General features: G+C 48.3%; 1 protein-coding gene across 1 annotated transcript in view; it reads right to left on the bottom strand.

The window, feature by feature from the left end:
• The window catches only part of LOC149465084 (uncharacterized), a 37,361-nt gene that overhangs the window by 3,516 nt on the left and 20,670 nt on the right, over positions 1–13,175 (bottom strand). The window contains exons 10-11 of the mRNA XM_089673799.1: positions 1,481–1,759; positions 1,125–1,242 (exon numbers count right to left, since the gene is read on the bottom strand). Coding sequence (XP_089529925.1) covers positions 1,125–1,242; positions 1,481–1,759 — 397 coding nt within the window. The remainder of the gene's footprint in view (positions 1–1,124; positions 1,243–1,480; positions 1,760–13,175) is intronic.

Genomic DNA, 13,175 nt, shown 5'->3' on the forward strand with positions numbered 1-13,175 from the left:
TTACTTCCTGATTTAGGCCATGTCTATGCACTTCCTGTTTGCCAGATTATTGTACTCCCTCTAACCAAAATCTTGCTCTTGTCATATCCTGCTGATGTCCGTATCTCTACTACCACTCCTTACCGACCTTTGGCTTGCTCCTCAACTACGCTTCTGCTGGATCTCAGCCTGCAACCACTTGTTCCCGACCTTTGGCTTGTTCCTCAACTATGCTTCTGGATCCCAACCTTCAACCACTTGTGACCGACCTTTGGCTTGCTCCTCGACTATGCTTCTGCTGGATCCCAACTTTAAACCACTTGTTCCTGACCTATAGCTTGCTCCTCAACTATGCTTCTGCTGGATCTCAACCTGCAACCACTTGTGACCGACCTTTAACTTGGTCCTCGACTACACTTCTTCTGGATCCCAACCTGCAACCACTTGTAACCGACCTTTGGCTTGTCTACTGTCTACATTTCTACTTGATCCCAACCTAGTATGTCTGCTACTGCACCCTGGCTTGCGCACCTCCTGGTGGGGCAATCCTGAGGACCAAGACCTGGTACTAACATGCAGAAAAACCTATCTCCACCATCAGGAGCTCTGGTGAAAACTGGTTAGTATATAGATTTCACACCTTGGGTGAGCCTGCATCATCCACTAGGGTGACGTGTTCTGTATTTATCCAGCTGATTGGTGGGTGCCTCACTACTGCTCTCCAAGCCTGACTCAAGATTGTGTCAGCTTCCACCCATCTCTTGAGAGTGCACTCAGTGATAAGGACAGGCAGCGTCTCATGGCACATCCCCCCTCACCAGGTTCAAGCAGCAGAACCTGGAAGATTTGCCTTCAGGAGACCCAAGGCACATATCCAAGGTGCCTAGGTCAAGCCATGCCTATGGTGAAAATAGACAGTTTGCTGCCAGCTGAACCCCAGAACCTCCATAAATCCAGACTAGAGACATAAATTGTGTCTGCAGCACAGAGAAGGAAGATTATCCAAGAGGAATACAGGAATACAGGATGGGGAACACAGCTCAGGAAAGTGGCCAGGGTATTACAGGCGGATATCACCCCGCCCTACTCTGGACCAATCAATGAGCAGTATGGGTGGAGGAATGGATTTAGTGTTCATGACCCACCTGTGCTGATCTCTGTAGGCGTGTCCTCCTCTATAATTGTCTTCGTTATTTCAGCCTCCTCCACATACGGCTCTTCTTCTTCTTTAACCTCAACCTTTATTTCTATCGTATCTTCACCCTAAACCGAGAAAACGATAGGAAATAAAAGTTGTAGAATACAAAAAACTCTGATGACGTGAGATCTCATAGAAAAATAACTCCATAAATCCTCTCCAAGGGTCACTGAAATGTTCTAGATGCCCCATCCTACCAACCCTGAAACCATGATGGATGGTGTGACCTTCCTGTGTGGAATCCAGGGAATACAGAGGACGGGGACATCTCTCTGGTGGGTTCCCATGACTGGATCCATCTACCTGATGATGGTGAGGGATGGTGTGACCTTCCTGTGTGGCATCCCGGGAATACAGAGGACGGGAACATCTCTCTGGTGGGTTCCCATGACTGGATCCATCTAACTGATGATGGTGAGGGATGGCGTGACCTTCCTGTGTGGAATCCCAGGGATACAGAGGATGGGGACATCTCTCTGGTGGGTTCCTGTAGCTGGATGACTCCTCCATGGTGTCCTGGTACAGATCTTTGTGTCCTTCTGGAATCTCTGACTCCTCCATCCCCCCATCCTCCTCTTTTATCTCTTCTTTAACCTCAACTGTAGAATCTCTCAGGTTTCCAATCTGAATATATAATAAAAATGACATCAATGGTAACAATGCAGATAATGTACAGATCCTAATGATACTATCAGTGATTGTTCCTCATCTACCTGCTGATGGTGAGGGATGGTGTGACCATCCTGTGTGGAATCCCGGGAATACAGAGGACGGGGACATCTCTCTGGTGCGTTCCCATGACTGGATCCATCTGTAGGAAACACACACACTGACTGAATCCATTGTTTCTATGTGTTTATCAGATGATGGGGGATCTAGGTGGATCCTCCGTACTGCTCTCTCCTTTCCAATAAAGTCTCCTCTTACCCGGTGATGTGAGGGGCGGCTGATTGTCCATCATGACGTCCTTGTAGAGGTCCTTCTGTCCTTCTAAATACTCCCACTCCTATATAGAGAAGTAGACATGTATGCATAGAACAATGACCATCTAGACACATCCCTTGTCTGTTATTGGAGAATGTCCCAGAATTCCCGGCACCGCTCACCTCTCCTGTCAGCAGCTCCATCATCTTCTTGGTGACTTCTAGAATCTTCTGCATGTTGTGTCTCTCAGGGTTTAGGGAGTCACATGGAGGCACTGTGATGGTCACATGGTCACCTGACTTCAGAAGAGGAAATCTCTGTATTGGGGAACCAATAGGAATATCATGTAAGACTCCCAGAATCCTCCTCACCTCTCTGGTCAGGTCTGTGTGATGTCATGTGACCTCCCAGAATCCTCCTCACCTCTCCGGTCAGGTCTGTGTTTTATTAATAGAGATCAGTTATGTCATGTGACCTCCCAGAATCCTCCTCACCTCTCCGATCAGGTCTGTGTTTTATTAATAGAGATGAGTGATGTCATGTGACCTCCCAGAATGCTCCTCACCTCTCCGGTCAGCAAGTAGATGATCTCCAGGGTGAGGTTTAGTATCCTCTCAGTCATGTGACTCCGGTCCTCCTCCATCCTTATTGGTCTATACAGGTCTCCTTGTAGACGGATAACTTTGGGAAATGAAAGTAAGAATGGTTTGGATGGTATTGGTCACACAATAACAAGATGTGGATGTGAGGGGGGGTAATAGTTGGTGTTGAACATTTAGGAACTACGGCCCCCATGGGAACACACTTAGTCTGGACTGTTTGCTATAATTTTGAGGGCTTCGGACCCTCTTGGCCTGACAAACTTTCTGTTGGCTTGGTTTCGTTTCTGAACTGGCTTGTTGCATAAACAGACCTCCTCTATGAATGAGTGCCCTACGAGGGGTCAACAACTGCCCTTCTTCAATCCACTTGGTATCCTAGAACATATCACTTGAGCAGTGATACGTGAGAAGGTCTACAAAAATAAGTGCAGATGGGGAGGGAGGACCATCATAGACCAAAGGACATCCTCCCTCAGAGACCCCCTGAACCCTGTAGCCTCATCTTCCCTCAACCGGAGCACCCCATTAACAGTGTATGCGTCTTTAAGCCCCAACACCCCCCTTAACAACTCCTCAGCTCCTCTTCTTCCCTCAGACCCCTCAGCTACTCTACTTCCCTCAGACCCCTCAGTATTTCCTCCCTCTGACACCAATGATGGAACATATTCTTCATGGCCGGCTGGGAGATGTTTTCTTCCTCCTGACCAGCAATGTAAGGGGCTCTATGCTCCATACTTCTGACCCTGGCACTCCATCATTGTGTAATGATTGCCCATTGGCTGCCTGTGTAGTGTAATCATCGCCCTTTGTAGGCCATGTATGGTCAGGATGGTCTTTGTCTTGTCTGTTCATTGTTCTGCTGGAACCTTACCAACCATATTTTAAGCTGAATATCGGAGACTGATAATTATGCAAAAATTAAATTCAGAATAATTACTATAAATTACATTTTTCCCTCTTTTGAATAAAAAAAAACATACATTTTGATCCACCCATAAATTTTAACCCTCATCCTCAATAAAACGATGGAGGAAGATGATGGTGACCCTTAAATAAAACCCCCATCCCTAGATAAAAGTCATATAATGGGTCAGTATAGACTGAGGAGGTGAGAAGGTGATTGGTGGGAAAGGTGACATCTCCACAATGAGGAGAATATTCCGGCCCCGGAAGTGGGGGAATGTTCTGCCCCTGAAGGGGTTAATCTGGGTTCCCACACTATATATGTGTTTATCATCATCTGCTGGAAATAAAAGACGTCACAGTGACTATAGAGGAAGAGGACGGACGTGACGACGGAGGAAGAGGACGGACGTGACGACGGAGGAAGAGGACGGACGTGACGACGGAGGAAGAGGACGGACGTGACGACGGAGGAAGAGGACGGACGTGACGACGGAGGAAGAGGACGGACGTGACGACGGAGGAAGAGGACGGACGTGACGGTGGAGGAAGAGGACGGACGTGACGGTGGAGGAAGAGGACGGACGTGACGGTGGAGGAAGAGGACAGACGTGACGGTGGAGGAAGAGGACGGACGTGACGGTGGAGGAAGAGGACGGATGCGACGGTGGAGGAAGAGGACGGATGCGACGGTGGAGGAAGAAGCCGGACGGGACGGTAGAGGACGGGCATGACGGTAGAGGAAGAGGACGGACATGACGGTGGAGGAAGAGGACAGTTGTGACCGTGGAGGAAGAGGATGGACGTGACAGTGGAGGAAGAGGACGAACGTGATGGTGGAGGAAGAGGATGGATGTGACAGTGGAGGAAGAGGACGGACGTGACTGTGGAGGAAGAGGACGGACGTGACTGTGGAGGAAGAGGACGGACGTGACGATGGAGGAAGAGGACGGACGTGACGATGAAGGAAGAGGACGAACGTGACGGTGGAGGAAGAGGATGGATGTGACAGTGGAGGAAGAGGACGGACGTGACGACGGACGAAGAGGACGGGCGTGGAGGTGGAGGACGGATATGATGGTGGGTTACTGGGTGTAAATATAAAATCAGATCTCATTACCACCTCTTCTGCCACTTCCAGCAATGTCTCCTCTCTACTTCCTTCCAACTCACCTCTCACCCGAACTTCCTATTTATACCTGACATCACTTCCTGTCTTCCATAGAGACTTCCTGTCTGCCTAGAAGTGAGATCCCCACCTTGTGGAGCTCAGAGAAACTGCAGCCCCAAGAACCGTGACATATTGAAGTTATAATTTTCAGTTGGTGTGATATAATGAAGTGAACACTGTTATTGATAATGGGGTTCAGATTATTATTTCAATACTGCAGACATTTTTTTTGTATAATCTATTTCTGTCCCCCTTGGTGGGAGTGGAGGTGACCCATCTATGAGGACATACAGTCCATACACACCCAGTACAAGGCCAGGGTCACACTACCAGACAGTTCTTAGGACTGCAGTAGGGGACGTCCCATTTTTGTTTCATAATGGTAATAAAATAAGCTCTGTCATTGGTGTCAATGAGAAGAAAGTCCACCAGCATTGGTGGCCAGCGGTGATACTTACCTGATCACAATCTACTTTCACGCTCAATAAGGAGATCCCTCCAACCAACAATCCGGTATAATCGCAGCTCCTGGTGATGGAACCCGGGGAGTGTTCCAGCCGTCATCACCTCACTGCCACTCTGCACAGAGTCCTGGAACCGGGCAGGATGTGGACTCGATGGGACAGTAGACTAAATTCCAGGCATGTCCTGCAGCATTCGGGACAGTTGGCGACAATGACAAGGCCAGGGTCACACTACCAGACGGTTCTCGGGGCTGCAGTTGCTCTGAGCTCCACAAGGTGGTGATCTCACTTCTACCCAGACAGGAAGTCTCTATGGAAGAAAGGAAGTGATGTCAGGTATAAATAGGAAGTTACAGGTGAGAGGTGAGTCTGAAGGAAGTAGAGAGGAGACGTTGCTGGAAGTGGCAGCAGAGGAGGTAATGCAATCTTATTTTCTATTTATACCCAGCAACCCCCCAGTCATGTCCGTCCTCTTCCTCCACCGTCGCGTCCGTCCTCTCCCTCCACCGTCGCGTCCGTCCTCTCCCTCCAGCGTCGCGTCCGTCCTCTCCCTCCAGCGTCGCGCCCGTCCTCTCCCTCCACCGTCGCGCCCGTCCTCTCCCTCCACCGTCGCGCCCGTCCTCTCCCTCCACCGTCGCGCCCGTCCTCTCCCTCCACCGTCGCGCCCGTCCTCTCCCTCCACCGTCGCGCCCGTCCTCTCCCTCCACCGTCGCGCCCGTCCTCTCCCTCCACCGTCGCGCCCGTCCTCTCCCTCCACCGTCACGTCCGTCCTCTTCCTCCACCGTCACGTCCGTCCTCTTCCTCCATAGTCACTGTGACGTCTTTTATCTCCAGCAGATGATGATACACACATATATAGTGTGGGAACCCAGATTAACCCCTTCAGTAGAGGTTCAACCTCATCCCGAACAAATATTAATGACACGGGTTCTCAGGCTAATTGAATGCAGAGAAGGCACTAGGTGAGTTTAATGACCAAAAAGAGGGCGCACAGGCCTAGTGCATTACCATAAAAAATGTTTAATAAAAAATAAAGTATGTGTTGTACTCACAAACGACAATATAGTCAAGGCACATCATAGAAGAACAGCTGGATCAACACCGCGCTGAGTAACAGTCCACAATAGGGAGTTTAGACATCCAAAAGGCTGACGCGTTTCGAGGACTTGCCTCTTCCTCGGGCTCTGAGGAAGAGGCAAGTCCTCGAAACGCGTCAGCCTTTTGGATGTCTAAACTCCCTATTGTGGACTGTTACTCAGCGCGGTGTTGATCCAGCTGTTCTTCTATGATGTGCCTTGACTATATTGTCGTTTGTGAGTACAACACCTACTTTATTTTTTATTAAACATTTTTTATGGTAATGCACTAGGCCTGTGCGCCCTCTTTTTGTTCTTTCCCCATTCAGTATATTTGGATTCCCCCGGTCCATTTGAGGGCAGCAAGGTGTGCATGTTCCAGGACATTCTTAATGTGGTTGTAGCATCGAGTCCATCCCCAAGCGCAGGAGCATTTGTGTTTGCTGGTTCTGAGTTTAATGACCACCTTCATCAGCCACAGAACCTGTGTAATGAATATCTGTTCAGTTTTAAAGGGATGAGGTGGCCACCCTACCCTTCAGGGTCAAAACATTCCTCCACTTACGGGGCCAAAACATTCCTCCACTTACGGGGCCAAAACGTTATCCTCATTTTGGAGATGTCATCTTCTCACCTTAGGAATCTCTTTTAGTGAGGGAAGAGATTCAGGTTTAGTTTGTGCAGGATTTTGACTCCAATTTCCAGGACTTGAATTTTGGTAAAATTTATGGTTGATTATTTTTGGTGCCAGGCACAGCTGTTGACCAAGGACAACATGTAGGCTGACCCTTAGCAGTTCCCTCGTAGTCATTGCTGCGCTAGGAGCGTACAAAGATTCAGGGCTATCCAGGGGCCTCTGACACTGTGCTACAACCATCCCAAAAGCAATGAAGACCTCTACTGTCTGCTCACAGTGTGTACAGATGGCAGATTGGAAACCCCAAGATGCCATTTTCCTGGTCCAACGTAGAACCAGCAACTTCATTAGTTGGGAATTATTCGCTTGCAAGGCTTTGCCTATCTTCCATGGTTACAGGCTGTGGCTTCAATGATATCCCTATGCATTTGGGAACCATGAAACACAGGGGCTCAGGTCACCTGGTTACGATTAAGAGGCCCTCTACTAACTTTCAGGAGGGCAAACCTCTGTCCATTAAACTAGCCACCACCATCTCTTGGCCTGACCGGTTTTACATCATATACCGTACATCCAGGATTCTGTCCACCAGCACCCATATTATGAGTTGCACCCATCCAGCCACCTACAGCCAGAGGCAAGTTAAAATAGTAATAGTGGCATAATAGTCAGTAGACAGTCCAAAAACTCACGTCTCATGGCATGAGTTCCAGTCCTTGTTCTTTTTAGGTCAGGGCTGATTACTAACTTAAGGCCCACAGTTAGGGAAGCCCAGGTGAGGGAACTAAAAGACAATTTCATTTAGCTCTCTGTTGCATTCTTCTTCTCTAAGGTGCACAAATATCCACCTATCCCTAGACTCCACTCACACTATACAGCAGGTTCTGCCAGAACAGACAGATCAGTGGAGATGATTTAGTGGAGGAGATGGGTCAGCATCTAAGAGCTTCTAAGGAAGCCATGGTCCAGGCAGGGGAAAGCAAGCATTCACCCAGAAGCAGTACCAGATCTCAAAGTGCCAGCAGCCAGTGCTTTTTGTGAGTTGGACTCCAGTAAGAAAAAAGGTGGTGGGCGATGAGATGTCAGACCACACGTGGGTGTCATGGAAGGAAGATCAGGACAGTTCAGAGGAAGAGGTCAAGCTCTGAGAAGGAGAGCATGGACAACATGTCCATGCTCTCCTTCTCAGAGCTTGACCTCTTCCTCTGAACTGTCCTGATCTTCCTTCCATGACACCCACGTGTGGTCTGACATCTCATCGCCCACCACCTTTTTTCTCACTGGAAGAGGGTGTTCAAAAGTAGGAGCACTTCACAATGGACAGCCTTGAACAGCCATCACCAGGCATCTGGTGGACATAGCAACTCCACTGCTGACAGTCCCCTTGTCACATCAGCTTGGGCAATACCTGAAACAACATGAAGCTTCACCACAGAGCTCCATGGGAGCAAAATATGGTGGGAAAAGCTCCACATCAGTTCAGTTCAACTTCAGTTGCTGCATCATCATCCCCAACATCACATCCCCCAGGTACAGAGACAACCACTTCACCACCATCAGTGAGAGGGAAGAGGTCTGTCCTTATATACCGCCAGCAGAGAAGACACATTAGAGGGGTGTGGGGGATGGTGGGAAGTATAACTCCCAACTCTTATACACCAATTCTTCTACCATTCTTCTCTCCTCAACTGTCCCTTATTGAACCCTTATGTACCGACCTCTACATGTGCCAATTTCCACAGGGGACAGCCAACTATTGCCCCCTTAAATCCCCATCCTAATATTGTACAACCAACACAGTCCACATAATTCTCTGCTATCCGTCTACAGAGATCACATGCCCACATCTATGAGAATGGAGGAGGACTGGAGTCACATGACTGAGAGGATACTAAACCTCACCCTGGAGATCATCTACCTGCTGACCGGAGAGGTGAGAAGGATTCTGGGAGGTCACATTACATCACTCTCATCTCTACTAATAAAACACAGACCTGACCGGAGAGGTGAGGGGGATTCTGGGAGGTCACATGACATCACTCTCATCTCTATTAATAAAACACAGACCTGACGGGAGAGGTGAGGATTCTGGGAGGTCACATGACATCACTCTAGTCTAGTCTGGCCAATAGACCATGTACTTCTTGTAGACATGTAGATGATGTCAGATGATTGATATCGGTTTCTCTTTCTCCTGATCTGTAGGATTATGTTGTAGTGAAGAAGTCTAGTGGGGAGCCAATCTCAGGAGGATTGAGCAGGACCCAGAGCCCCACCATGGTGCCTCCCCCTCGTTCGCCGATACCTGAGAGGAACAAAGAGCAGAAGATCCTGGAACTGACCACCATGATGGTCCATCTGCTGACAGGAGAGGTGAGCGGTGCCGGGAATTCTGGGACATTCTCCAGTAACAGACAAGGGATGTGTCTGGATGGTGACTGTATCATTGTGTGTGTCAGGTTCCTATAAGGTGTCAGGGTGTCACTGTCTATTTCTCCATGGAGGAGTGGGAGTATTTAGAAGGACACAAGGACCTCTACAAGGACGTCATGATGGACAATCAGCTGCCCCTCACATCACCGGGTAAGAGGAGACTTTATTGGAAAGGAGAGAGCAGTACGGAGGATCCACCTAGATCCCCCATCATCTGATAAACACATAGAAACAATTGATTCAGTCAGTGTGTGTGTTTCCTACAGATGGATCCAGTCATGGGAACGCACCAGAGAGATGTCCCCGTCCTCTGTATTCCCGGGATTCCACACAGGAAGGTCACACCATCCCTCACCATCATCAGGTAGATGAGGAACAATCACTGATAGTGTCATTAGGATCTGTACATTATCTGCATTGTTACCATTGATGGCATTTTATTATATATTCAGAGTGGAAACCTGAGAGGTTCTACAGTTGTTATTAAAGAACAGATAAAAGAGGAGGATGGGGAGTCAGAGGTTCCAGAAGGACACAAAGATCTGTACCAGGACACCATGGTGGAGTCGTCCAGCTACAGGAACCCATCAGAGAGATGTCCCCATCCTCTGGATTCCACACAGGTAACTCACATCTATGGTCACCATGATCCATAATGGTTTGTGAGATCGAACATCTAGAACATGAAAGTAACTGTGTAGATGATATTTTCTCTCCTTCTCTTGGTTTAGGGTGAAGATCTGACAGATATAAAAGTTGAGGTAAAATCAGAAGAAGAGGCGTATGTGAGGGATGATCAGCAGTCTATGGAGGAGGATGGAATAACGGGGACATTTGTAGAGGAGGACACTCCTACAGAGATCAGCACAGGTAGGTCATGAAGTATATGTCGGGGGCACAATAAAACACACCTTCTGCTTAAAATACTAATTGTCTGGCTGTGAGGCTGAACCCTTGGCTTGAGTACTTCAATCACTGACCTGGGATGGTTCTCATTGGTCCCCTTTCTTCTTTCACTCCTATAAAGACGGGTCTCATTGGTCCTCTCACTCTCCAACATGGTCAATGAATACAGAAGTGAACTGGTTGGAGGTCAGGAGGAACCATTTATGATCCTCAGTAACAAACTCAATTTTGGTTTAGGGGAACCAATCCACTCATGTCTACCAATCATTTTTTATTTTTTAGTCCATGGCCGGGAGATGAGGAAAACCTCTGAAGATTGTCTCACTTTGTCTCCAGACTGGAAAGTAGAAGATGAGGACATCACACAGTATAGTCCAGGAGAAAACCCGGCTCCCTCCAATGTCCATCCGGCACCACCCAGTGTAGATGGACCATCGGATTCCTCGTATCCTGAGGAACCTCAGACTGTGCGGGACCAGGTTGGCTTTCCAACAGGGAAGAGATTCTCCTGTACTGAGTGCGGGAAATGTTTCCGTTATAAATCCATTCTTCATGTACATATAAGAAGTCACACGGGGGAGAAGCCGTATTCCTGCCCCGAGTGCGGGAAAAGTTATTCACAGAAGTCCCATCTTTCTATACATCAAAAAACTCACACAGGCAAAAAGCCGTATTCCTGCCCTGAGTGTGGGAAATGTTATTCACAGAAGTCTTATCTTTCCACACATCAGAGATCCCACACAGGGGAGAAGCTGTATTCCTGCCTTGAGTGCGGGAAATGCTTTTTACGTCAACAGCTTCTAGCTCGACATCAGATGTCTCACACAGGGGAGAAGCCGTATTCCTGCCCTGAGTGCGGGAAATGTTATTCACAGAAGGCCCATCTTTCTTTACACAAGATGTCTCACACAGGCGAGAAACCATATTGCTGCCATGAGTGCGGAAAATGTTATTCACAGAAGTCTTATCTTTCCACACATCTCAAATTGCACACGAGGGAGAAGCCGTATTCCTGCCCTGAGTGCGGAAAATGTTTTGCACATCGACGTGATCTAACTAGACATCAGACATTTCACACGGGGGAGAAGCCGTACTCCTGCCCTGACTGCAAGAAATGTTTTTTTAAAAAATCTGAATTAGACAGACACCAATCATCTCACACGGGAGAAAAACCGTATTCCTGCCTTGTGTGCGGGAAATGTTTTTCACACAAGGCAAGTCTTTCTGTACATCAGAGAATCCATACGGGGGAGAAGCCGTATTCCTGTCCCGAGTGCAAAAAATGTTTTTCAGAGAAGTCTAATCTTTCTACACATCTGAGATCTCACACGGGGGAGAAGCCATATTCCTGCCATGAGTGCGGGAAATGTTTTTCACGGAAATCATATCTTTCTGTACATCAGCTGTCTCACACAGGTGAAAAGCCGTATTCCTGCCCTGAGTGCGGGAAATGTTATTCAAGGAAGACTGATCTTTCCACACACCAGAAATCCCACACAGGGGAGAAGCCGTATTCCTGCCCTGAGTGTGAGAAATGTTTTGCACATCGACACAATCTAACAAGACATCAGAGGTTTCACTCAGGGAGGAAACCATATTCCTGCCATGAGTGTGGGAACTGTTTTTTAACAAAATCAGAATTAGACAGACACCAGACATCTCACATGGGGGTGAAGCTGTATTCTTTCTTGAGTGTTCGAAATGTTTTTTAACAAAATCAGAATTAGAAGGACACCAAACATTTCACATGGAGGTGAAGCCGTATTCTTGCTTGGGTGCGGGAAATGTTTTTTAACAAAATCAGAATTAGACAGAGACCAACTATCTCATATGGGGGTGAAGCTGTATTCTTTCTAGAGTGCGGGAAATGTTTTTTAACAAAATCAGAATTAGACAGAGACCAAACATCTCACGGGGGGAGTGCGGGAAATGTTTTGCACATTGACAACTTTTAGCTAGACATCAGCTGTCTCACACTGCTAGCTAGTTAAAAGAAGAACTGTGTGCACTTCGGAGTGTATTATTGCAGCATGTTGAGTAAAACTGTTAGCCGTCCAAAAGCCCGGTCTGGAGTTATTTACAAAGGGGTGCTTGGTGGCAAATGGCATCTCTAGCAGAACGGGGCCTGTAAAGCACTTATGGGGCTGAAGAGCAAGGAACGGAAGGCCACCACCAAGGTTAGCTCAACAAATGAACTGAAGAAAGGATTGTAGATGCTACGGGTAACCATGAACTGGGGGAATGGATATCAGCCAGCAGGGTTGTGGGTAAGGGGGTACCAAAAGTCCTCCTATATGGGGCTCAAGCCAGCACGGGGGCCCATGCAGCTGGGTGAATCGGATGTGGGCAGGGAGGGTGCAGGTGTGCCTAAGCCAGGAGACAGAAGGTCTCATCCCAGGTGTCAGGTGGACTCCTATCTAGGAATCAGGTGTGCCCAGCCAGGAGACAGGAGGTCTCATCCCAGGAGACAAATGGACTCCTATCTAGGGACCAGGTGTGCCTAAGACAGGAGGTCACATCTCAGGAGACAGGTGGGCTTCTATATAGGGGTCAGGTGTGCCCAGACAGGAGGTCTCATCCCAAGAGATAGATGGACTTCTATCTAGGGGTCAGGTGTGCCCAGCCAAGAGACAGGTAGTCTCGTCCCAGTAGACAGGTCAGCTCCTATCTAGGGGTCAGGTGTGCCCAGCCAAGAGACAGGAAGTCTCATCCCAGGAGACAGATGGGCTCCTATCTAGGGGTCAGGTGTGCCTCAGCCAGGAGACAGGAGGTCTCATTCTAGGAGACAAATGGACTCCTATCTAGGGGTCAGGTGTGCCTCAGCCAGGAGACAGGGGGTCACATCTCAGTAGACAGGTGGGCTTCTATCTAGGGGTCATGTG

This window comes from Staurois parvus, unplaced genomic scaffold (genome assembly GCF_062004578.1).
Source record: "Staurois parvus isolate SC_StPar_1 unplaced genomic scaffold, SC_StPar_1.0 ptg000144l, whole genome shotgun sequence".
Taxonomy (NCBI): Eukaryota; Metazoa; Chordata; class Amphibia; order Anura; family Ranidae; genus Staurois; species Staurois parvus.